Source organism: Staurois parvus, unplaced genomic scaffold, assembly GCF_062004578.1.
Source record: "Staurois parvus isolate SC_StPar_1 unplaced genomic scaffold, SC_StPar_1.0 ptg001091l, whole genome shotgun sequence".
NCBI lineage: Eukaryota > Metazoa > Chordata > Amphibia > Anura > Ranidae > Staurois > Staurois parvus.
The window spans coordinates 1,112,477-1,136,999 of record NW_028318887.1 but is presented as its reverse complement, the minus strand read 5'-3'; the positions used below and the strand labels follow the sequence as shown (position 1 = coordinate 1,136,999).

Here is a 24,523-nt window from a genome sequence, read left to right as displayed (position 1 = left end):
GAGGTTATTTATAGTAGCACGTTTATTCACTTTGAGGGGATTTTATTTGCACATTGATTTATTTGAACATCAAGCGATTAGCGCTACATTTGTTTCACATTTTAATAGACTCAGTAAATTATTATTATTATTATACAGTATTTATAAAGCACAAACAGTTCGCTCAGCGCTGTACATTACAATGTGAGACAGAACATGCGACAGTACAATAACAATACAATGCGATACACGAGGGGTTCTAGGGCCCTGCTCCTTGGAGCTTACAATCTAGGAGATTATCATGAGTAATTTAAAGATAGGTTTGCATAGAATGCACAAGAATGTAATATTTATTTAGAAACAGTCAACCTTAACATTCTTAGCTGCATATGCAAAAAAAGAACAATTTAACTTTCCTGTAAATTCCATATCTTAGACTACAGTACAGGACACAGGCAAAGTATTCATTGACCCTGGGTAACAGGCTCATACCTTCTGGTGATTGGACACTGCCAAAGCTTCTGAGGGCACACCCCTTGGACACCTCCACTATAAAACCAACCTTTAGTCCTCGGTTTTGTAGCAAGCAATGCAGATAAGGCAAGTGTAAATTCCTCTTATCCTAATCATGCAGTACAGGACACAGGCAAAGAATTAATAGACCCTGGGACATCCTAAAGCAATGAATGAGAAGTGTGGACAACAAATAGACAAAGAGAACTGTGCCAACAGGCCCAACAACAACAAGCCTCAATAAGACCCAACTTCAAAAGTCTATTGCAAGACCCTTGCAGACGAAAGTTGAACACGCAGAAGACTGGACATCCACCAGGTAGAATTTAAAAAAGTATGAACAGAGGGTCAGGTGGTGACCTAAAAGCCAGGCTACAGAGGCCAGATACTGAAATGCCCCAAAAACTCCCACCAATCTGGTGGAACGGGTACATAAAAGCACAGGAGGTGATTTGTCCTTGAGAATGTAAGCTCTGTTGATTACATTTCTTATCCATTTTGCAATGGTGGACTTGGAAGTAGGGTGCCCTTTGTAAGGCTCTGAGGACAGGACAAATAGAGAATCTGTCAATCTAATTTGAAGCTGTAGTTTTGAGGTAGACTCTAATGACTGACTATGTCTAGGCAATGAAGAAAGATTTTTTTGGATGCTTTGCAGCAGAGCATAAGGATTGTAGGACTAAGTCCCCAGTGGTCCGTAAGACAACCTTAGAATAATATAAATGATAACATGTGAGCGCTGGGTGATAGAAGGAAAAAAGGGGTGGAGCAGCCAGCATAGAAGCAGAAACAACCTCAAATCCTCCAAGATATGCCAAAAAAATAATAGTAAAAATGCGGCGCTATAACATATTTATGGTGGACAAATAATATCGCAAACAACAGGAATTCAGTCTTGAGTATAGTTCATGAGGTATGGCGTGACTGTAGTGACACAATAAGCAACAATTAGCTTTCGTGACTGTTGTGGCTGAAAAAATGAGCGTACTATGCACTAACCAGATAGCACAGATTATTGTGCGTTGGAGTATATAAGACCTACTCCTAGGTACTCAGGGGGTAGGAACTCTGCATGCGGATGAGGTCATCAGGTGGGGGTGCATCACCAGGTGTCATCTATCCAGGGCAGGTTTCCTCTCTCCATCAATGTGTGAACATCTTAGGTTAGCTGCATCCAGCAGTACATTTTCCAGCCATCAGGGGGATCATACATTCAGGTGGGAATCCAGATAGGTACCTTCAAAGGAAGGGGACTCTCCGTGCCAAACAAATGAGCCCAGAGGAAAAAGAACTCCAATAGTGTAGTATGTTTAATGATCAAAAAGGGGTAACATCAAGATTCAGATAAAAGAGGATCAACACTTACATCTGAGGTAAACAATAGGTCATGCAGTCAGTATTCCATGAGAAAGGATACCTCTCTAACGCGTTTCGTGTAATAACACATTTTCAAAGGGAAGTTTTATAATGGAATGCAATGCCAAGCTGCAGTTTCTAAAGTGAGCAAAATCCTCTCTTGTATTAAAAGAGGTATAGACTCCAGAGAGATATCATTTTACCCCCGTACAAGTCATTAATATGCCTCATCTGGAATATGCAGTTCAGTTTTGGGCACCAATTCACAAAAAGAACACTGGGGAACTGGAGAAAGTACAGAGAAGGGCAACCAAACTGATAAGAGGCATGGAGGAGATATGAGGAAAGATTAGAGAAACTGAATTTATTCTCTCTTGAGAAGAGGAGATTAAGGGGGGATATGATCAACATGTATAAATACATCAGTGGTTCATATAGTGAACTCGGTGTAGGGTTATTCACCCTGAGGTCATCACAGAAGACAAGGGGGCACTCTTTACGTCTGGAGGAAAAGAAATGTAATCGCCAAACACAGAAAGGTTTCTTCACAGTGAGAGCTGTGAAAATATGGAATAGACTCCCTCAAGAGTTGGTTCTGGTCAGCTCAGTGGATTGCTTTAAAAAAAAGCCTGGATTCTTTCCTAGATACACAGAATATAACTGGATACTAACATTTATAGGTAAAGATGATCCAGGGAATATCCAATTGCCTCTCGGGGGATCAGGAAGGATTTTTTTTTCCTGCAGGAGCAAATTGAATCACGCTTTGCTGGGTTTTTTTGCCTTCCTCTGGATCAACTGTGGGTATTGGTATATAACTTCTTTTTTTTTAACGGTTGAACTGGATGGACTTTTGTATTTTTTCAGCCAGAATAACTATGTAACTATGTTATAGACACTTTCTAACACAGTTATACCTATGCAGACACCATAATTGTTTTTGCTTTGTTTCAGAAATTACCTTTTTTTGTACAATGTAATTCATCTGATCATATGACTATGCATCTGTTTTTCTTGATAGTGGGGGGGCAGGGTTACAGGACACTGTGCAGACACACTGTATGTCTATATTTCATTGTCTGTTCAGCCTGGGGCAAGATGCAAGCTGGGCTTGAACAGGGGGGTGTGCTCAAGAGGCAAGCTGTGATTGAGAAGGGGTGGGTGCAAGAGGCAAGTGGTCATTGGTCAGGGGGCATAGTGGCTGAAAAACCTACCCAATACAGGCATGCTGTGTGTCTGTTGTACTCTGAATGGCCAGCCAAAGGATGTAGAGTGGTAATGCAAGAAAAGATCAGCTTCTGTGCTTTGTGTGGTCAGTTTAGAACAAGGAAAAAAGGTAACTGGCAGAACAGAGTTCAACATAGATTTTGGGGGAAGTAAAAATCCAGTCTGGAGTGATCCAGTCATAATAGGCTGTACATCTGTTCATGAACAGGGAATATCTTTGAGGGCTTTACTGGTCTCTTTGTACCCAAAGGAACATGGTGAGATTTAGACAAATCAATGTATAATGCCAAGGCTTTTTCAGATGGTAGCAGTGAGCTTTTCTACATTAGCAAGCATGCTGCATGAAGCTCCCTCTTCAATACTACAGCAATCTTGGAAAGAAAAATCATTCACTGCTTCCACTAATCCTGCCCCAATTGTCCTTTTCATTTAATCATTCTATGTTTGCCCCATATAGGGCAGGCATATTGGAATCCAACTAAGGGGCTAGCTATTCAACACCACAGCTTAGAAACTCCTGCATGGATTTAGATGGGCACAAGGGCTATGTGCACAAGATCCCCGAGAGGGGATGGGAAGGGGGGGGGGGGTTTTAAAAAGTGTTGTGTTCTTCTGATGATAGATCTTCTTTAAACAATATACTGTACATTAAAAAAGAGTTTAAAAAAGGATACAAGCAGATAGAATATCCACTTGTGTGTGAGAGAACAACCTTTTCTTCAATGTAACAATATCTGAATGAATAACATTACACTTCAAGACCACATTCAGCTCAGATATGCAACTTCTAAAAAATGCTTCACAAACATAAATGTTACAACCCTTCAACAGAAAATTTATGGCTCCAAAATCACTTCCCCAGATTGCTACAAATGAACAGAATTTAGTTCACATTTACTATGCCCCTCTGCCACTGTTTTGGAATAATATGTAATAGTTCAGCTCATTAATAATTTTCAGGATTAGAAGTATCCAAGGTTAAAATGTATCTGATGATAACAATTAGATTATCTTACCATTTGACTTCATGTTATAAAAGAAGCCCAATTTGAACTCCCAGCCCAAGTTTCGCTTTCAGGCCTCATCAGTCTAAGCCCTGGTTCACACTGGATGCAACTTGGCATGTGATTTGTATGCCCTGCGACTTGCAAATTGCATGCCAAATCCCACCCTATTACCCACAAATGGAGCGGTCATATCGGTGCAGTTCCGACTTGAACGGAGCTGCACCGATTTCAAAAGTAGTACATGCATTACTTTTGGTGCGATTTGCATAGACATCTGTATCAGATGTCTTGCAAATTGCACCTGAAATCGGCAGGTCCCCCGACTTTGAAATCATGCGACTTCACTGTAAGTCGCACGATTTCAAAGTCAGGCTTGATGTGAACAGAGGGTAAAAGTGCAAAGTGGTCCTGTAATGGTTTGCATGAAATTCTATGTAAAGAACATGCAGGATTGCTGTTTCACGCTGGGACATTGGTTGTAGTACTGTGACTTAGCTTATTTCACTGTATTTCTTATTTGGAGGGGTGTAGAAGTTGTATATTCCAGCTGAAAGTGGCCTTGTCGCGAGGTGGCTTCTGAGTTATATTTACCCCTTCAACTTGGAATGTCCATTCCTTTTCTTCAAAATGATCAGAGTGAGGATCCTAAAATAAAGACACAGATTGCTGCTTAGTTTACTTGTTTTTTTTTAAATTAGTTTAAAAACTGTGCAAGTATAAACTAGGATGTAGTATTTTTAAAAATTCCTATACATTTTATAAACATTGAATACACCAGGATGCTTGTAATAATGTCTATCTAGGCACTAACATAGCTGATTAACATACAAAAAAGACAGAATGTTTCACTACCTAAAAGCAGCTCTTAAAACCCATGCAAATAATTGTATTTAGTAATGGCAGCAACATCTGTGTGTAACAACTTTGTATCAACTTTCCAGAGGTTTCTCCACATGGGTTTGTATTAATTTCTAACAAACAGCTCATTACAAGGCAACAAGTAATAATAGGGAAATTGGGGTTGATTTACTAAAACTAGAGAGTGCAAAAACTGGTGCAGCTGTGCATGATAGCCAATCATCTTCTCACTTCAGCTTGTTTAATTAAGCTTTGACAGAAAAACCTGGAATTTGATTGGTTTCTATGCAGAACTGAACAGCTGCACCAGATTTTGCACTTTCTAGTATTAGTAAATCAACTCTATTGTGTTGGACATTTTGGGGTTGATTTATTAAACTGGAGAGTGCAAAATCTGGTGCAGCTCTGCCATAGAACTCAATCAGCTTCCAGGTTTAAGGCTTGGTTCACACTTGTGTGGGCCATGCAGCTTGTTTATGACCAGGCATGGCAGTCTATTCATTTGAATGGGTTGCCGTGCCTGCATTTTATGCCAAAAAGAGGTTCACGCACCTTTTTAAAACTGCTACTGCAGGGAAATTGCACAGTCTTCTTGACCATTCGATTTCCTTGCGGTTCCCACACCTGAAAATGCATACAAGTGCCATTCAGAATGAATGGCAGCCCTGCGTGTCTCGTGAGAGCAGTGTGATTTGGCTGCGAGTGGTTTGCGGGTGTGGGAATCGCACCAGCAAACCACAGTGTGAACCAGGGCTCCTTGTCAAAGCATAATTGAACAAGCTTAAGTCAGAAGCTGATTGGCTACCATGCACCACTGTACCAGAATTTGCACTTTCCAATTTTTGTAAATCAACCCCTGTGTGTTTTTAACAAATAGTGACTGTTTTGCAAATGGTAATGGATAGATACATGCAAGCACTTGTAAGTGTTAAGTCAGATTAAGCGCTATTTGTACTTTTTGTATGACTTATAACATTCTGCTTCTATAATTGCAGACACAACATTCCTCTTTTGCTGTCTTGCAGAAGTGGACTATCGTTCACAAAGCACATTGAGAAGTTTTCATCCACTCGGTGGAACATAGCAAAGAAAAGTTCTCATCCGCCTGGTGGAGTATATTCAACAACCAAAGAAAATTCATAAATTGGCAATATAGTAATGATGGAATATATTATGTGTGACATCATCCAAAAATGTACTGTGCAATCAGGCATGTCTTGGATTTTGTTTAAAATGTGCCTTGTAAGTCTATGTATTAATAAAAGGATGTGGTAATTTGTGTGTATCTAGAAAGTCCCATCAATTTGTTTTTTGTAATAATAATGTAATATTTGGGATGCTGCTATACCCTGATGTCAATCAAATTCTGCAGAATTTACTGTTCAATATAAGATAATGTTATCTGTCTGCTGCAGGCAGGAGGAAAAATTTCCATAGCCTCCTATTCCCCATTAAGTAGGTGACAATATTCTAACTTTCTATCAGGTCACAAAAACTACAGCAGGGAGCTGATCTGCAAAAGCACCAGAATTGACATAACTGTGTTGTTTGTTGCCAGATTCTCAGTCCAAAAAGTGGAAGCTGACCCTGGATAGTACTTGATCAAATGGCTCTTTGATCTCCGAGAAGTAATAAATGCCTGTATAAGTGTAACAAGTACACATTGCTTAGCATGTATGCACCTAAAGTAGAACAAAACCCATCCATTTATTCAAGGCATGCCATTAATAACTGTCACAAATGCTTGTGCTCTCAACTGAACTATCAAATGGCTGGTGTCTTAGGGCTCATGTACACTGCAGCTACTAAACTGAAGTTTAGGAGCAGTTGTGAGTTTTTTTCAGCAGCCCCTGAACTCTCCTTTATGTTTTCCTATGTGTCCATATACACAGTCGTTTACAGTAGTTTACAGGCAGTTGAAGTTACAAGCATTTTTTGAAAGCACAAAAATCGCGTTCAGGAGTAGAGTTTATCGGTGTTTCAACACCAAACACTTGTAACCACGTGTAAACACGTTTGTGTTTAGATGCGTTTTTAGGCTAGTCCATATCCAGATGCTGTCCAGTGCCTTTTTACTTCATCAAAAATGCATGCACAGCGTTTTTCATGTATTCAAATGGACCTAGTACACTAGTGCAGTCAGTTTCAGGTTTTGCGTGCAGGAAAACATGGTAGACCATGCTGCATTATTTCTGCACAGAACTGTACTGGAACACATCAAAACACAGCAAGAAAGCACTAGGAGTGTTGTGTGCACTCCAGAATGCATCTGGAGGCATTACAGGCATTACAGCACTAAGCAGCTCCTCCCACAGTGCCAAGCATGTCTCACAAGACACTTTTGTTACAGTTGCAACACTTATCAGAAAGTAATGCTCTATCTGCTTCTGCTCTCTCTATTTCTCACAAAATGTCTGAAATAGTTAAATATTTACTATTTTTCAGTGCATTCTGGGCATTTGGGAGGGTCTCCTGAGGTTATCTTTTAAAACCACTTCTAAATGCAAACGCGCATAAACGCGGTAGTAAACACGGCTACACTGTAGTTTTTAACCTACATTTTTTAACAGTCAATTTCCAGCGTTCAGAAAAGTTTTTTGAACGCCCTTTGTGCATGAGCCCTTAGCTGATCACACGTGCAGCACTATGTCAACAGAAGATCAAACAAAGGCAAAGATGGCAGCTTACTTCACTGTAAAAGATAGTTTAGTTCCACTTTACCATAGAAAAATATAACTGGTACTATGTCCACAACTAATCTGCAACTTAAACAAGAAACATTGCTCTCTATGTATTTTGCTCTTACTCACTCTGTAAAGAGTTGCTGTGATATCCACATTTTCAGGCACGGCCCAAACAACAGATCCACGGAAAGGGTCTTTTATCCCAGGCTGCCAACTATGAGCCTGTAGAAAACAATAATATATATAAAATTACAAATAAAACATATCTGCAAGAAAAAAATCTAGAGATAATGCAATAGTTATCTTTCTGTGTAGCTGCCTCTCTTTTAGCCCATTCAAATTTTTACATTGCAGTAACATGCATTAAAAAGCACTTTTCACTGAACGTTACAATAGTTATCTATGGCACTGGTTTCACTGGTACAATGGTGGGACATTGCAGAGCCATTGATTTTGAGTTACACCCAAATTCATACACTCATTGGCAAGGCACCTGAACCATGAATTGTAAACAACATTTAACATGAATTTCTCTAAGAATATATAATTATTCACACTTAGTGCCGGTGGCATGGAGGTGAGAAGATACTGTGGTGGCAGCCATCACTCATGGTGGTTTATTTCTTCAACTGTATTTTTGAGATTTTCAATTAAACAGTATTTATTAGTTTTAATAAATGTCCACCCATGTGAGAGATAGTGTTGCATGTTTAAGGATGATGAATACATCAGCCAGCTGTGACAAACTAGGCCAGCTGAGAAAATGTACCCAATCTACAGGGCCTAATTTACCAACAGCAAGGATAAATCACTTGCACTGCTGGTTTGCATGAGAACTCAAATATACATGAATTTGCAGGAAAGTAGAAGAAAAATAAATATTAATGTGAAAAACTTCATGAACCAATTAAATGTGCATGTACCAAGCAGAGCAACAGATCAAAAAAAGAAAGTCCCTACTCACCATGCTGCCAGAGCAAGCAGCAGCATATCAAATTGCGTACATGCACTTTCAATGGCCACAGTATTCACATCTGAACAGGTGCACTATGGTAACCTCATTTTTTACAATTGCCTTTGATCATTATGGATTGATGCTTTTCTTGTTCATACATATAAAATTCCTAACAGCAGTCAGAGAAACCCAAAATGTTAGCATAAATCACATTTTGCTTCGGCCCATGCGTCCCTAAATACTGTGTGGATACTCTTTGGGTAGCCACAAAAAATGGCATTGGCTTTATTAAATTAGGTTTATAGAAGATAATCACCTTTTCCAGTTGGGTTTTGTTATTGCAGGGATTGGCAACCTTAAAGAGGTGGTGATCTACCTGAACAACATGGCAGAAGTCAAGATCACCGGGCACAGTGTTGTCTGCTCACACATGATTTAAACCTCTAATTGCCCTACTACATGTCACAATCGCATGCACTGCACGGCAATCATAGATTTAAATCAGGTGGTAAAGAGGCAACATATTGCCTCCTCACCATCTGTCAAACACACTCGGAATACCTTTCAGAGGACCAGTATTGCCTGCTGCACTTGTGAATGAACCCTTAGTTGCATTTTGATAGTGGCACACTTTGAGCTCATTCACTCATTCATTCAAAGTTGGGGTGGTGGAAAAACCCTGCGGTTGAGTTGTTGAGTCCACCCCCAATCCCTACTTGCTTGCCAATCGCAACCCATTCAAGTAAATGGGATCACTCTGCAAGTGCCCCGCCACTGCATGCTTCTGTGGGGTTCAAGGGATTAAAGCAGGTAGTAAAAAAGCAACACAATGCTGCCTGCTTTAACCCCTTGTTTGCTATACTGCACAAGGCTGCAGGGCACTTGCAGAGTGGCCTCATTCACTTGAATGGGTCATGCTTGACAGGTGTTACACCCACCAACCATGACAGGGTGTATAATTCCTGCTGTGGGTGCGACATGTGTACAACCCTGTCCATTGCAGCTAAAGGGGGTGCGGTTGGGGCGGTCTTAACTATGGGGTTTACCACCCCCCAAACTGCAAATGTAAATGAACCCTTACTGTTCTGAGGCTGCTTTCACACTATTGTGCTGTGGTTTACCTGACCTGTGGGTGCAGCACAGTGCATTTTCCCTCAGTTAGCTGCACTTTGATATAGACTTCTATCGTCCTGCATGTGTACTTTCTGAAAGTGCACCAAAAGCTCCTGCACTCAGGAGCTGTGATAAGAGGTGGAGTGCAGTTGGTATCACCCTGTATGGGACAGGAGCCAGCATTACGAAGGAGGCATCGGCTTATGCGGCTCTTGCTCCCTACTACAGCTCCAACTTTACAAATAGCCTCTCTTCATTGCAATCTGTTTCATGCTCTGGGATGGTGAGTCAGCAAGCCAAGACCGCGATCTACCAGTCACCTGGCCATGATCTACTGATAGATTGCAATCGATGGGTTGCTGGCCCCCTGTTTATTGCCTTTGCTTCAGTGTGGTGCTGTGGCTGGAAGAATCCATTGGTAATTCCAGGATGCTGCAGATTCTGTATTGGCATAGATGGCAAAAGCAAAGGTGGACAAATGTTGCAGTGATCAGTGGAGAACAGTTAGTTTTTCATTCCACAAAACCTGGTTAAAAAACTGGTTACAAGTATATAATTTGTGACAAGAAGCCAGGAAGAACTAAGGGATGTGTTTAGGATAGAGATTCATGCTCTACACCACAGGTGTCAAACTGGCGGCCTTCCAGCTGTTGCCAAACTACAAGTCCCATGAAGTATTGCAAGATGGACAGTTACAAGCATGACTCCCAAAGGCAGAGGCATGATGGGACTTGTAGTTTCGCAACAGATGGAAGGCCGCCAGTTTGACACCCCTGCTCTACACTGACTGTTTTTCCTTTTGTACAGTGTAGTGAGTCTATTTGGCTCACCGATGATTTAATGAGCTCAGCTGTAGCAGGTTGAAGGCTCTTGTCTCTATAAAACTCCCAGGCTGCTTAGGGAGAATGCTCAAACCTGGAACTAGTTTTCTGTGCAAGACAGACTGGGGAGCAACCAAACAATACTGTGGTGAGAGTAAGTCTGTGTGATTATGGACTTGGAGATACTCTGTGTGAACGCCGAGGGGTTTATTTACTAAAGCTGGAGAGTCCAAAATCAGACTCCCTTCTGCATAGAAGCCAATCAGCTTCTAACCTCAGCTTGTTCAATGAAGCTTTGGCAATGAAACCTGGAAGCTGATTGGTTTCTATGCAGAAAGGAGTCTGATTTTGGACTCTCCAGCTTTAGTAAATAAACCCCCATGTGTCTGAGCAGTGGTAGGCTGCATCCAGACAAGTAGACAGGATCCTGTGTTTGCAGTTAGATGCCCAACATGGCAAGGCTTTATTTTCTGTTTGGTTGTTTTGGTTTTTTTTTTGCTGTTTTGGATATATCCACTTTGTGATCACCAGCCTTGTAAATAAAGCACAACTTGATTCATCAAGATTCTGCTGTCTTGCTGTGTCTCTTGTTGAATTCACAAAGGGTTTGGCAAATCTTTTGCAAAATTAAGAGAACCTGACTTTAGAGCTGAATCCCATTGGGGTCTCTCTAGACTGAATCTGGTTGTTAAATTCTGAGCATTTTTAAGGCTAAAAGGCAAACTAATCCAAAAAAGCATGGTAAACTGGGTGAGGGTCCTTTCATGTAGCTTTGAGGGTATCATTGAAAATACACAATTCCTTTAAATAACAACATACTTGGGGTACGTTGTGTTACAGAGCAGTACAATTTTTCATGGACAGCAGAAGTGACTGTGTACACTGGCAGTGCATCTTTGGCAGTGGAATTGAATTTTTCCTTTTACAGTTAACTTACTTTCATATAGGAGCAGCATCCAATCTGAGTCATTCAACTTTGGGAAAAAAAAAGACTTTTTATCTAACTATGTTTTTTTCATCAAACAGTAATAGACCCACTTTAACTGACAGAAGCTGGTGAATACTTTGTTGTGGCCTTCCTTGTTCAAGGGCTTGTTTTAAAGTGCTTTTATTGCTTGTTCAGAATATGTAAATATTTTAATGTGCACATTGTAAGAATCACCTCCTTAGAATGTTGCTTTTAAAATTTTTGCTGTCTTGATTTACTTTTTAATACTAACAGATATTTTACCAAGTGAAGACCTCAAGAATCCACAGTAACCATGACAGTACACATCTTGGAATGTAAAAATCCAAGTACTTAACACATTAACAAAATCACAGAACACATTTTTGAAAAATTACTGCAAAGATTTTTCTTCCTTCCTTTACTTGTCCATCCATCCTTCTCGCCCTCTCCAGCAATTTCTACCTTTATACAGTCTTCTTCCTATTTATCCATCTCCTCTACCCTCCTTTCATTCATGCATTCCTCAATCTCCACATCCATCTCTCCCTTCCTCTACTGCCAATAGCAGTCTTTAACTACTTACCCTCCTGAGGATTTACCCCCTTTCCCGACCAGGCCATTTTTTTGCATTATAGCACTGCATTAATTTAACTGACAATTGTCCAGTCATGCAATGCTGCACCCAAATTAAATTTACTTCCTTTTTTCCCACAAATAGAGCTTTCTTTTGGTGGTATTTGATCGCCTGTGCGTTATTTTGTTTTCGCTATAAAAAAAAAAAAAGACTGACAATTGAGAGACAATATTTTTGACTTTTTGCTATTAAACATGTCCAGTAAAAAAAAATTTTAAATCAAATTTACACAAATGTATTCTGCTACATGTCTTTGCTAAAAAAAAAATCCCAATATGTGTAAGTTAATTGGTTTACCTGAAAATTATAGCGTTTACAAATGGTGTTGTATATACTGGAATTTTTTTTTAATTTTTACTGGTAATGGTGGCGATCAGCGACTTATAGCGGGACTGCAGTGGACATTCTGACACTGGGGGGAATTAATTTGCTGTCACTGACATCCCCAGTGACACCAACACCGTGATCAGTGCTAAAAAAAAGAGAGTACTGCACTAATGGCACTGGGCAGGAAAGAGTTAACATGAGGGGTGATCAAAGTGGTTAACTGTGTGTTGGGAGTATTTTACTAGGGGGCTGTGTCAGCGTGCTTCACTGTAAAGCCATCCAGAGCAGTGTGCCCGAGCTGACAGTGAGGAAAACTGTTAGTAAACAAAACAGTCGTCCTGCCCGTCAAATCTTCGGAAATCACCAGACGATGGCAAGTAATTACCGGCCAGGACCCGGTGATTGACAGCCGCGATTGGCAGTGCGGGTAGGGTGCCTACACGCACCTCCTACCAGGAAATGCAAAATCACTTATACATACATGATTTTGCACATCTGTGCCGCCCTGTAGCTGTATTTCTACTATAGGGCGGACGGGAAGCAGTTAAAATAATGGTGTAATACATAATAACAATGTATCACTAATGGTGTTAACACACTAGCAGTAAAGCACTGAAGTAGGAAAAATAAATTCAGATAACCTTTAAACTGAGCCTTTTAAAGATGGGTAATATATATATTATTATGGCGCCTAGTGTTAACGTGCTAAACTATAGTATTAAGCCCACACTATGCCACCAATGTAAACCTGCAGCTGCTTCTAAAAAGTGAATTCATCACTTAACTGGGTACAATCATGAATAGGTAGGCGGTGTACTACTAAACACATTTACATTTCATAATGAATACTGTATACAAAAATGAATATTGCTTATTCTCAATATTAGCTAAACAATACGAATAAGTGAGCATGAATTGCATCTTAATGTTATAGTGGCAGTCCTTTCAAAATACGATGCTGTGGACCAATATACTGTGTGCCTTCAACTTGTGCAGAAGAAATAAGTGAATTGCTCACTCACCAAATTTATTTGACGCCGATTAAGGTGGTCAATAAAACATTGTTTGTGTGCAGGAAATTCCTCTGAGTCATCAGCACATTGCAGATAGTGAGCCCAGGTGCATATCATATGGTTCCAAATAGATCAATCCTAGATGGACTTGCAGAGGTGCCCTGTAAACCGGCACCAGTTTGTATAGCCTTTATGAGCCAAAAAATGGCCGACATGCATTCAAAGCCTTGCTTTCGCTACCCCGTATGTGGGATAGAAATCATAGGAGCCCTGAAGTGACGGAATCACACTTCTACATGTATAGAATGTATAAATACAAACTATATAATTACAAGTACATTCGTATATAATTCTATAGTGAAATAGATTAATGCAGAGCCTCAATATGGATCAAATTCTCTATTGCATTAAAAAACCCCACAACCCTATATAATGTAGTAGAAATATTAACAATATGATTAGAGATGAGCGAATCGAACTTGGCGAAGTGGAATTCGTTTCGAATATTAGGAAAAATTCGATTCGCATCGAATCCGAATTTTAGCAAACTTCGGATGCACGAATCGAATTTTCCCCGATCAGCCGGCAAAAGTGTCACTGCAGAGAGCTCCGCTATTTCTGACAGTTCTCTGACAGTTCTGACAGTTCGTTTACAGCGGTTGAAACATTGTATCTATTTGTTTCCATTTAGGATACAGATGTTTTTATTCGGAAATAAATAGATACAATGTTTCAACCGCTGTAAATGAACTGTCAGAACTGTCAGAGAACTGTCAGAAATAGCGGAGCTCTCTGCAGATACACTTTTTGCTGTACTGGAATTCTTCTTCTTTTCATTCTTCTTCTTCTTTTCATTCTTCTTTTCATCTCTCTTCTTCTTCTTTTCATTCTTCTTCTTCTTCTTTTCATTCTTCTTTTCATTCTTCTTCTTTTCATTCTTCTTCTTCTTCTTCTTTTCATTCTTCTTCTTCTTCTTCTTTTCATTCTTCTTCTTCTTTTCATTCTTCTTCTCCTTCTTTTCATTCTTCTTTTCATTCTTCTTCTTCTTCTTTTCATTCTTCTTTTCATTCTTCTTCTTCTTCTTTTCATTCTTCTTCTTCTTTTCATTCTTCTTCTTCTTCTTTTCATTCTTCTTCTTCTTCTTTTCATTCTTCTTTTCATTCTTCTTCTTCTTTTCATTCTTCTTCTTCTTCTTTTCATTCTTCTTTTCATTCTTCTTCTTTTCATTCTTCTTTTCATTCTTCTCCTTCTTCTTTTCATTCTTCTTCTTCTTCTTTTCATTCTTCTTTTCATTCTTCTTCTTCTTCTTTTCTTTCTTCTTCTTCTTCTTTTCATTCTTCTTTTCATTCTTCTTCTTCTTCTTTTCATTCTTCTTCTTCTTTTCATTCTTCTTTTCATTCTTCTTCTTCTTCTTTTCATTCTTCTTCTTCTTCTTTTCATTCTTCTTTTCATTCTTCTTCTTTTCATTCTTATTCTTCATTCTTCTCATTCTTCTTTTCATTCTTCTTCTCATTCTTCTTTTCATTCTTCTTCTTTTCATTCTTCTTCTTCTTCTTTTCATTCTTCTTTTCATTCTTCTTCTTCTTTTCATTCTTCTTCTTCTTCTTTTCATTCTTCTTCTTCTTTTCATTCTTCTTTTCATTCTTCTCCTTCTTCTTTTCATTCTTCTTTTCATTCTTCTCCTTCTTTTCATTCTTCTTCTTCTTCTTTTCATTCTTCTTTTCATTCTTCTCATTCTTCTTTTCATTCTTCTCATTCTTCTTTTCATTCTTCTCATTCTTCTTTTCATTCTTCTTCTTCTTCTTTTCATTCTTCTTTTCATTCTTCTTCTTCTTTTCATTCTTCTTCTTTTCATTCTTCTTTTCATTCTTCTTCTTCTTCTTTTCATTCTTCTTCTTCTTTTCATTCTTCTTTTCATTCTTCTTTTTCTTCTTTTCATTCTTCTTTTCATTCTTCTTCTTCTTCTTTTCATTCTTCTTCTTCTTCTTTTCATTCTTCTTCTTCTTCTTTTCATTCTTCTCCTTTTCATTCTTCTTCTTCTTCTTCTTTTCATTCTTCTTCTTCTTTTCATTCTTCTTTTCATTCTTCTTCTTCTTCTTCTTTTCATTCTTCTCATTCTTCTTTTCATTCTTCTTCTTCTTCTTTTCATTCTTCTTTTCATTCTTCTTCTTCTTCTTTTCATTCTTCTTCTTCTTCTTTTCATTCTTCTTTTCATTCTTCTCATTCTTCTTTTCATTCTTCTTCTTCTTTTCATTCTTCTTTTCATTCTTCTCATTCTTCTTTTCATTCTTCTTCTTCTTCTTTTCATTCTTCTCCTTCTTCTTTTCATTCTTCTTCTTCTTCTTTTCATTCTTCTTCTTCTTCTTTTCATTCTTCTTTTCATTCTTCTTCTTCTTCTTTTCATTCTTCTTTTCATTCTTCTTCTTCTTTTCATTCTTCTTCTTCTTTTCATTCTTCTTCTTCTTTTCATTCTTCTTCTTCTTTTCATTCTTCTTTTCATTCTTCTTCTTCTTTTAATTCTTCTTTTCATTCTTCTTCTTCTTTTCATTCTTCTTCTTCTTTTAATTCTTCTTTTCATTCTTCTTTTCATTCTTCTTTTCATTCTTCTTCTTTTCATTCTTCTTCTTTTCATTCTTCTTCTTTTCATTCTTCTTCTTTTTCTTCTCCTTCTTCTTTTCATTCTTCTCCTTCTTTTCATTCTTCTTTTCATTCTTCTTCTTCTTCTTTTCATTCTTCTTCTTCTTCTTCTTTTCATTCTTCTTCTTCTTCTTCTTCTTTTCATTCTTCTTCTTCTTTTCATTCTTCTTCTTCTTCTTCTTCTTTTCATTCTTCTTCTTCTTCTTTTCATTCTTCTTTTCATTCTTCTTCTTCTTTTCATTCTTCTTCTTCTTCTTTTCATTCTTCTTTTCATTCTTCTTCTTCTTTTCATTCTTCTTTTCATTCTTTTCATTCTTCTTTTCATTCTTCTTCTTCTCATTCTTCTTCTTCTGCTTTTCATTCTTCTTTTAATTCTTCTTTTCATTCTTCTTCTTCTTTTCATTCTTCTTCTTCTTCTTTTCATTCTTCTTCTTCTTCTTTTCATTCTTCTTTTCATTCTTCTTCTTCTTTTCATTCTTCTTTTCATTCTTTTCATTCTTCTTTTCATTCTTCTTCTTCTCATTCTTCTTCTTCTGCTTTTCATTCTTCTTTTAATTCTTCTTTTCATTCTTCTTCTTCTTTTCATTCTTCTTCTTCTTCTTTTCATTCTTCTTCTTCTTCTTTTCATTCTTCTTCCTCTTTTCATTCTTCTTCTTCTTCTTTTCATTCTTCTTCCTCTTTTCATTCTTCTTTTCATTCTTCTTCTTCTTCTTTTCATTCTTCTTCTTCTTCTTCTTCTTTTCATTCTTCTTTTCATTCTTCTTCTTCTTTTCATTCTTCTTTTCATTCTTCTCATTCTTCTTTTCATTCTTCTTCTTCTTCTTTTCATTCTTCTTCTTTTCATTCTTCTTTTCATTCTTCTTCTTCTTCTTTTCATTCTTCTTCTTCTTCTTTTCATTCTTCTTTTCATTCTTCTTCTTCTTCTTTTCATTCTTCTTTTCATTCTTCTTCTTCTTCTTCGTCGTGCCCCGTGACTGCCCAAATGAGTGAAGTGTGCGGTGATTCTAAGATCGACGGCACTCATCTGCATGTCATACTGACTGACAGTATTATTTCTCTTCCCCAGCAGACTCCAAGGGCATTTAAATTAAAGGTACAGTGTTCTGCACTAATATAAAGGCTCTCTGAAGCCTAGAAACCCTTTAAATAAGTTAAATTCGCGGCGAATAAATTCGCATCGAATCGAATTTCTCCCGCAAATTCGGCGAATCAGCCGAATCGAATTTTTGAATAATTCGCTCATCTCTAAATATGATTATGATGCATAAGGGAGTCATGAAACATATTACTTGTATATTAAAAGATGGGATACTAGAGTGGGAGACTAACCTAATTATGTCTATGTGCAGTATATGAAATTTTGGTCAGGATCTATTCTTGAACATATTAGTTTTTTTTTTTATGTAATAGAGAACTTGATCATTACTGAGAATTACATACAAATGTACTTGTAATTTATATAGTTTTATTTATAAATTTTTGGTTCATATACAAATATTTTTAATAATTTTTTATTATTTTAATCTTAGTAAGATAATTTTATATGTTAACTTGTTGCTGCTAATATAATATATAAACTTGCTCAGGTCCTGTATATCGATGTACTGCAACAGTATGTATAGCCAGATGCAAATACAAGTAAAAACAAATGCCGGCCATGATTCCAGAGCCGTCCAATGCGGTTGTTGGCCACAACTATTGAGTAATCCAATCATTGAAGGCTAGCCTCTATATAAACACCCCGGATATGGCGGTCATTACCTCCTGAAGATGCCGCCAGGCGAAACTTGTGTAGAAGCAGGATTCCATCACTTCTGGGCTCTGATGACATCACATCTGGGTTAGCGAAAGCGAGGCTTGGAATGCACGTCGGCCGTTTTTTGGATCATAAAGGCTATACAAACTGGTGCCGGTTTACAGGGCACCTCTGCATATGAGTGCAATACTATTTTTACATGTACCATGTTTTAATCAATAAATGCTGCACTTAGAATCTTTAAAAATATTTGATTGATTTGAGTCGCATGGAACATCCCCTCAATGCCAAGGAAAGCCTGATGTTAAAAGTCCATCTTTGATTGATCTATTTGGAACCATATGACATGCACCTGGGCTCACTATCTGCAATGTGCTGATGACTCGGAGGAATATTTTAGGAAAGCCATAAGCTGATCTTCCTGCACACAATCAAACAATGTGTTATTGATCACTTTAACCGGCATCAAAAATTTGGTGAGTGAGCAATTTTTTTTTATTTATTACAGGTACTTATATAGCGCCGTCAATTTACGCAGCGCTTTACATATATATTGTACATTCACATCAGTCCCTAACCCTCAAGGGGCATACAATGTACGGTCCCTAACTCACATTCATGCATACACATACTAGGGCCAATTTAGACAGGATCCAATTAACCTACCAGCATGTCTTTGGAGTGTAGGAGGAAACCGGAGTACCTGGAGGAAACCCACACAGGCAAAGGGAGAACATGCAAACTCCAGGTAGGAGGTGCCGTGGCAAATTCACTTATTTATTCTGCACGGGGTGAAGGTACAGAGAATATTGGTCCACAGCATCATGTTTTGAAAGGACTGCCACTATAGCATTAAGTTACAATTCATGTTCACTTATTCATATTGTTTAGCTAATATTGAGAATAAGCAATATTCATATATGTATTGTGAAATGTAAATGTTTTAAAGATAGAAGCTATGTAAGTTGTAGAAAATGATGGCTGAACAAGAGGAAACCTGTTTGTGAATTTAGTGTAATTAATTGTATTTGATACCAAAAATAGATAAATAAATCTAAAAAGCTAACATTTTCTATTATGGGATTGTATGGCAGTTAGGCTGGAAAACAATAGCCAGATGTTTCACATGAAATGCCATAACAGACATTTTTCCCATCCCTGATCACATGATTAAAGTGTCAATAGTTCTTTGAAATCCCATACTGCAGCAGACAATACTAGTGGAAGCAAATGGAATAAAGACAGACTTACTGCATTTTAAAAATGAATTCCTGTTTTTAAATATTGGTTTGGAAATGCAGGCATACAAAGATGAGTGAATTCAGCGGGCTGTGCATAGCTGAGAAAGTAGGTTTGCCCCACTAAAATATAACATTTTTTATGCATGTACCTTTTTGATTTAAAATGCAGTATTTCCGTTTACGATTTTAGTGTGTGTAGTGCTTACTGTGTTTATAATTCAATATAGGTTAACAAATTAGAAAACTGTCAGTTCAATCTGTGTCACTTCCAAGGCCTAAGAAGCACTACACCTCATGTAGAAACCCTTAAATAAACAATTCTTTGCTCTGGTGGGACAAAGTATTACAGAACTAAGATCAGGGCAGATGTTTTATAGAGGAATGACTATAAATGATGTATGCATTCATGTGAGCTTTCTTTATAGCAATATACGTTAGTTTCATTAAAAGAAAATAAAAAGAAGGTAGTCCCCTAAAAAAACAGTGCTGCACATTACATTAGGGTAATCTGCTGAATTTGAAGCACAGATAGCATGCAGATGGGCTGTGAACACTTCACATGTGAGGATTCTTGGAGGGGTAGCACATTGAACAATATTTTGGCAGGCATTACCATTGTGTTAGGGCAATATGCAAAGGTGTGATATTTTCCTGACAGCATCACTATACCAAAATTGTTATTTTGGAAAAAATACAAAACATAAGGAGCAAAGAGTTTTTAACTTACATTTTGTGTTGTGTTGGGTTTTTTTTAATTGCAAATGAACTGTAACAAAGTATAGGAAAAAAAATGGGGAACTGATATTGTTGGGAACACAAACAGGAAATGAGAAGAAGAAATTTAAACGTATAAATAGAACTAATTGTGGTCAAACAATACTTTTATAAACACACATGTAGAATTATGAATAGAAATGCATTTAGTTGTAAAAGTTGTAGTGTGTATTGACATGTTACATGAAAGCAGATATGGATGCCATCTATATTTTACGTAAGGGTTGAGCCAAACCAAGATTTTGCTACTAGCTCCAGACAACTGCACATTGATGTGTCACATGTAAGACGATGGGTAACTTTACAGTCTAATGACCTGGAAGTTTCAAACCGAACAGTCTGTGTAATGCCCCTCCAGACCTACTTATATTTACCTTTGGCAATCCCTTTCCGTGGCTCCTCTACCTTCGTCAGTATAAAGCACTGGGTTCTTCCGGGTAAGGGGAGCATATGACATCCAACCGTGTCAAAGCATTTAAGTCTAGTAGCTAACCACTAGGCCCAAGCACTTTCACATTACACTGCTCCCACTAGACTGACATTGGGTACTATGATGCCACAGGCGAGTATCAGTGGGATCTTTTCAAAGACATTATCACAATGTCTCTTTAAAATGTATATATAAAATGTATAATTTTGGACACAATCGGAAAAGATTAAAACTGCTACATGTTTTTACAATTATCTGGGGCTCTGTTGGAGAGATTTCCCTTCACTTACTGTCACAGTGATTTATTTATTTTAGCAGAAAAAATAACTCCCTATCAACTTTATTTTATTGATGTCTGTGCCCCTGTTGCATATTTTTGATCACTTCCTGTCTAGTGTAACAGTAAAGAAGAGTAAACATGTTGAGTTTTTTTTTCCCCATTTTTAGCCAGCAGGTGCAACACACCACACGTTGTGGTGCACTGCATAATGGGCATGTTAATGCACCACAACAGAACACTTAGGTGTGAATGGGCTCTCAGTTCTCCCCAGAATGAGTGGCTGGGGAAACCTTCAAATGGCCATGTCTATTAGACAGGAAAGTGAAGGTTAATCTCCCCAAAGCGCAGACAGCAAAAAAAAAACCCCAAAAAGACAGGTTCCATTCTCTCACACATTTCATGTGGTTGTTCCTACCAAAATAGCCAAGTATCTTACTAAAGATGTAATGCAGAACTACCGTAAAATTCCTAGGGGTTACCAATCATTCTGAAAGTGTAAAATCTGATCACCACAACCCATCCCAACTCCTGAATCAAGGAAGCCTGCCTTATCTTCTGCCAAAGTCATCACCCAGCTTAATGGCAAGCGTTTTGTGTAAGGAAGCTTGCAACAGAGGAGTATTAGCACTGGTTTCTCAGCTTGGGCTTTAAAGTTTCTTCTTCCATATACTGTACTTAAATACATCTCCTCCAAAACCTTGTTTTTCTACTCTATATGCTAAAAAAACAGCAAGATTATACTTCAAATGAAAGGCCACAATCCGTAGATGGAGTGATGGACAAAAAAAAAAATTACATGAAAACCTCTTAAGTATCAAGAAGAAGATAATACTGTTATAACCTAATATACTGGAATACTCTAAATGAAATCAAAGAGATCCTCCTTGCTTGACCAGTCAGGGCATTCAGACAAACACGTTGTTTAACATAATTACAGAAACAAAAGGAATCTGTAAATTTATCTCAGTGAAGACACAAATAAGGTACTCAAGCTATGGGGTAATATAGATATATAATAAAGTTTTTGTGTAATATACATGCAAGATACACAGTATAGAGCATGTAGTATACAAAATACCATAAGCCCTCATGCACACTGGGCATTTGCCCAGATCGTCAATGTTTTTCAGCAATAATAATGTGGCCAATGTTCTGTTTTTCAATTGCTTTTAGGCATTTATAGGGGTGTAGGCATGTCACGTGTTTGAACATTCATTTAATTGGCCAGAATATCGATTTAATCTGGCCAATGAAATTAATGCTTAAGTGCTAAAAACACCTAGTGTTTAGAAGCGCTTACACTCAATTAGGTGCATCAGGTGCTTTTTCTGTCCAAACAATCCTCTCCTGAAGGCGATTTTTTTTTTTTTTTTTGGTCCTGTAAAACTGGTGTGTGTGTGTGTGTGTGTGTTTGTTTAAAGCTGCAGTATGCATGAAATCCAAAGGAAGAACTAAGAAATCACAAACATTTAAACAGACCTATGAGGTACTGTATATTGATAGGTTTGCATACAGGCTGTGGCCACTTTGGTGGCTGGGTGAGGACTCAGAACATTTAGTTTGGGAGATAAACACAACCATCTGTCCCTTTCACAGAAGACCCAGCTTATATGATCCTTAGAGGTTTAAAGTGACACTAAAATCTGATGTAAAAAAAAATATTTATACACCTATCTATTCAAGTGTGTATTCTTAAACTCAGAAAAGTACCTTTTACTGACCTCAGCCTTTCAATTTTCTTTTTTTCTTCTGCTGTGATCTGGCTTCCTATTAGAGGGTGGCTACATTTGTTCTCCAAGGTCCCACTGTATGTGGGAGTGTAGCCACCCCCTTTCTGCTCGCTCCCAATATGGACTATGGGATTTATAGTGTGCATAGAGCAGTGTACATGACAACAGCTAATGTGCACTGCTCATTTCAAACAAACAGAACTGGGTTTTGGGGGGGGGGGGGGGTCAGCAGCTCATGAAGGAAGTTATAATTAGGTGGAAAAACACATTAACATTACAGTGACATTAGGTAGTGGTTGTTTAAGCATTATTTTTGGAGAATAAGGTTATTGTTTAGTGTCACTTTAACACTCATTCTGAAAGGCCTGCCTTACCGATATGCAAACATGCCAAAACAACTTGAAAGTACTAATTCCAACAACTCTCAAGAAATAGAGTGAGTATAGCACTGCCGACAGTGTGATATTATAAATACAGAATGTACACAGCATATGGCATAGTAAAGTGTGGAATATAAAACCGTACAGAGTAAGGTGTTGTGGAGTAGGAAATGTACAGCACTGGATACAGAATCAGGATTAGGGAATGCATAGTAGAATGAGGTGGCCTGTAGGGAATGTACTGTATTGCCAGAGTACAGAACAGGGAGGATGGTGTGGAATCAAGAATGAAAAGTACAGTGTACAGAATGGATTAATGTGGAGTAGGCAATGTACAGTATAGTACACAGAATATCCGATTGCCTCTTGGGGGATCAGGAAAGAATTTTCCCCATGCTGGAGCAAATTGGGGCAAGCTTTATTGGGTTTTTTTTGTGTTCCTCTGGATCAACTGTGGGTATAGGACTATGTATAATTTCTATTTGGTTGAACTGGATGGACTTGTGTGTTTCTTCAACCAGACTATGTAATTATTTGATGATGCAAATAGTCTACTGTATACTTGTATTATGTTTTTTAATTGAAGAGGGAGGGTATTGATCAATTCTATGCATTATTCTTAGTTTACAATCATACATCTTCCCATAAATCTTTAGAAGGGTGGTGATGTTACAGATTCCAGGTTGAACACAGTTTTCCTCTAGGAGAAATATCCCCTCCATATCAGTAGTGTTCTGAATATCATGTGAACTTTTGGAGTATTATTGATGTTTGATCTTTTGAATTTGATAACCACTGTAAGAGATAACATGTTTGCAAATTATATGTATATATAATCCGGGTTGGGTGACGTCATCCGCTTCCTGTTGAGCGGTGCTAGCATCCTGAGCTGAGTGTATTAGTGCCGAGGATTGGGCACCAACTAATGTGAGTGCATCTTTGGTTGATTTTATTCATTTTTTTTTTATTTTATAAACCCACTATACCACCTCCTCATTCCCTCATTAGACCTATTTCAATGGACAAAACAAGGAATAACCAACATAACAGACTTCTATATCAATCAATCCTTATACCCCTTCCAAATTCTCCAATCCAAATATAATATCCCTATTACTGAAAATTTTACATACCTAAGAATTGCTCATTGTCTACAAACTAGCTTACCCCACAACACTATATTACCAATTACAGCCTACATCTTTTTCACCAAACCCCAATACCCAGGTAAAGGTACTGTATATCCACTTTCTATACACACCTCATAAACTCACAATTCACTCTACAAACAACCTCCCTAACCAATAGGGAAAAAATCCTATCAGACCAAATAACTTTAAAAAGCTGGGAAAATACCTTCAACATCACCTATAAAGCTACCCCACTGGGAGTCATATCTAACAATACTCCACCAATGGTACCTGACCCCAGTCAAACTCTCCATCTACTACCCGAAACAATATCCTACATGCTGGAGACATTGTGGTGAGCAAGTCACTTCAATCCTTCTGGAATACTACGTTCCAATTAATCTCCGAAATAAACAAAATTCCATTAGTCCTGAACCCCTCATTAGCACTCCTACGCATTGGAATAGAGAAACTCCCTTCCCATTCCCGAACAATTATTACCCACATACTCTTTGCTGCCAAAATTAATATTACTAGATTATGGAACACAAACAATACCCCCTTAATCACTTCATTAATTACAGACCTTAACACTCAATGTCAAATGGAAAACCTATCCGCAATTAACACTTCCTCCTATCAAATTCAATATCCAAGGGACCCGATGGCTAAATCACCCAAAATGTTATGTACAACCCTGATGACATTTCTGAGATGAAATCACATCCC

The 24,523-nt window shown here is 37.9% G+C and overlaps 1 protein-coding gene across 4 annotated transcripts in view; it reads right to left on the bottom strand.

Annotated features, from left to right (window-relative positions):
• The window catches only part of LOC149440328 (EH domain-binding protein 1-like protein 1), a 207,910-nt gene that overhangs the window by 93,645 nt on the left and 89,742 nt on the right, over positions 1-24,523 (bottom strand). For all 4 annotated transcript variants that reach the window (XM_089658776.1, XM_089658777.1, XM_089658780.1 and 1 more), the window contains exons 3-4: positions 7,751-7,846; positions 4,674-4,727 (exon numbers count right to left, since the gene is read on the bottom strand). In XM_089658776.1, coding sequence (XP_089514902.1) covers positions 4,674-4,727; positions 7,751-7,846 — 150 coding nt within the window. The remainder of the gene's footprint in view (positions 1-4,673; positions 4,728-7,750; positions 7,847-24,523) is intronic.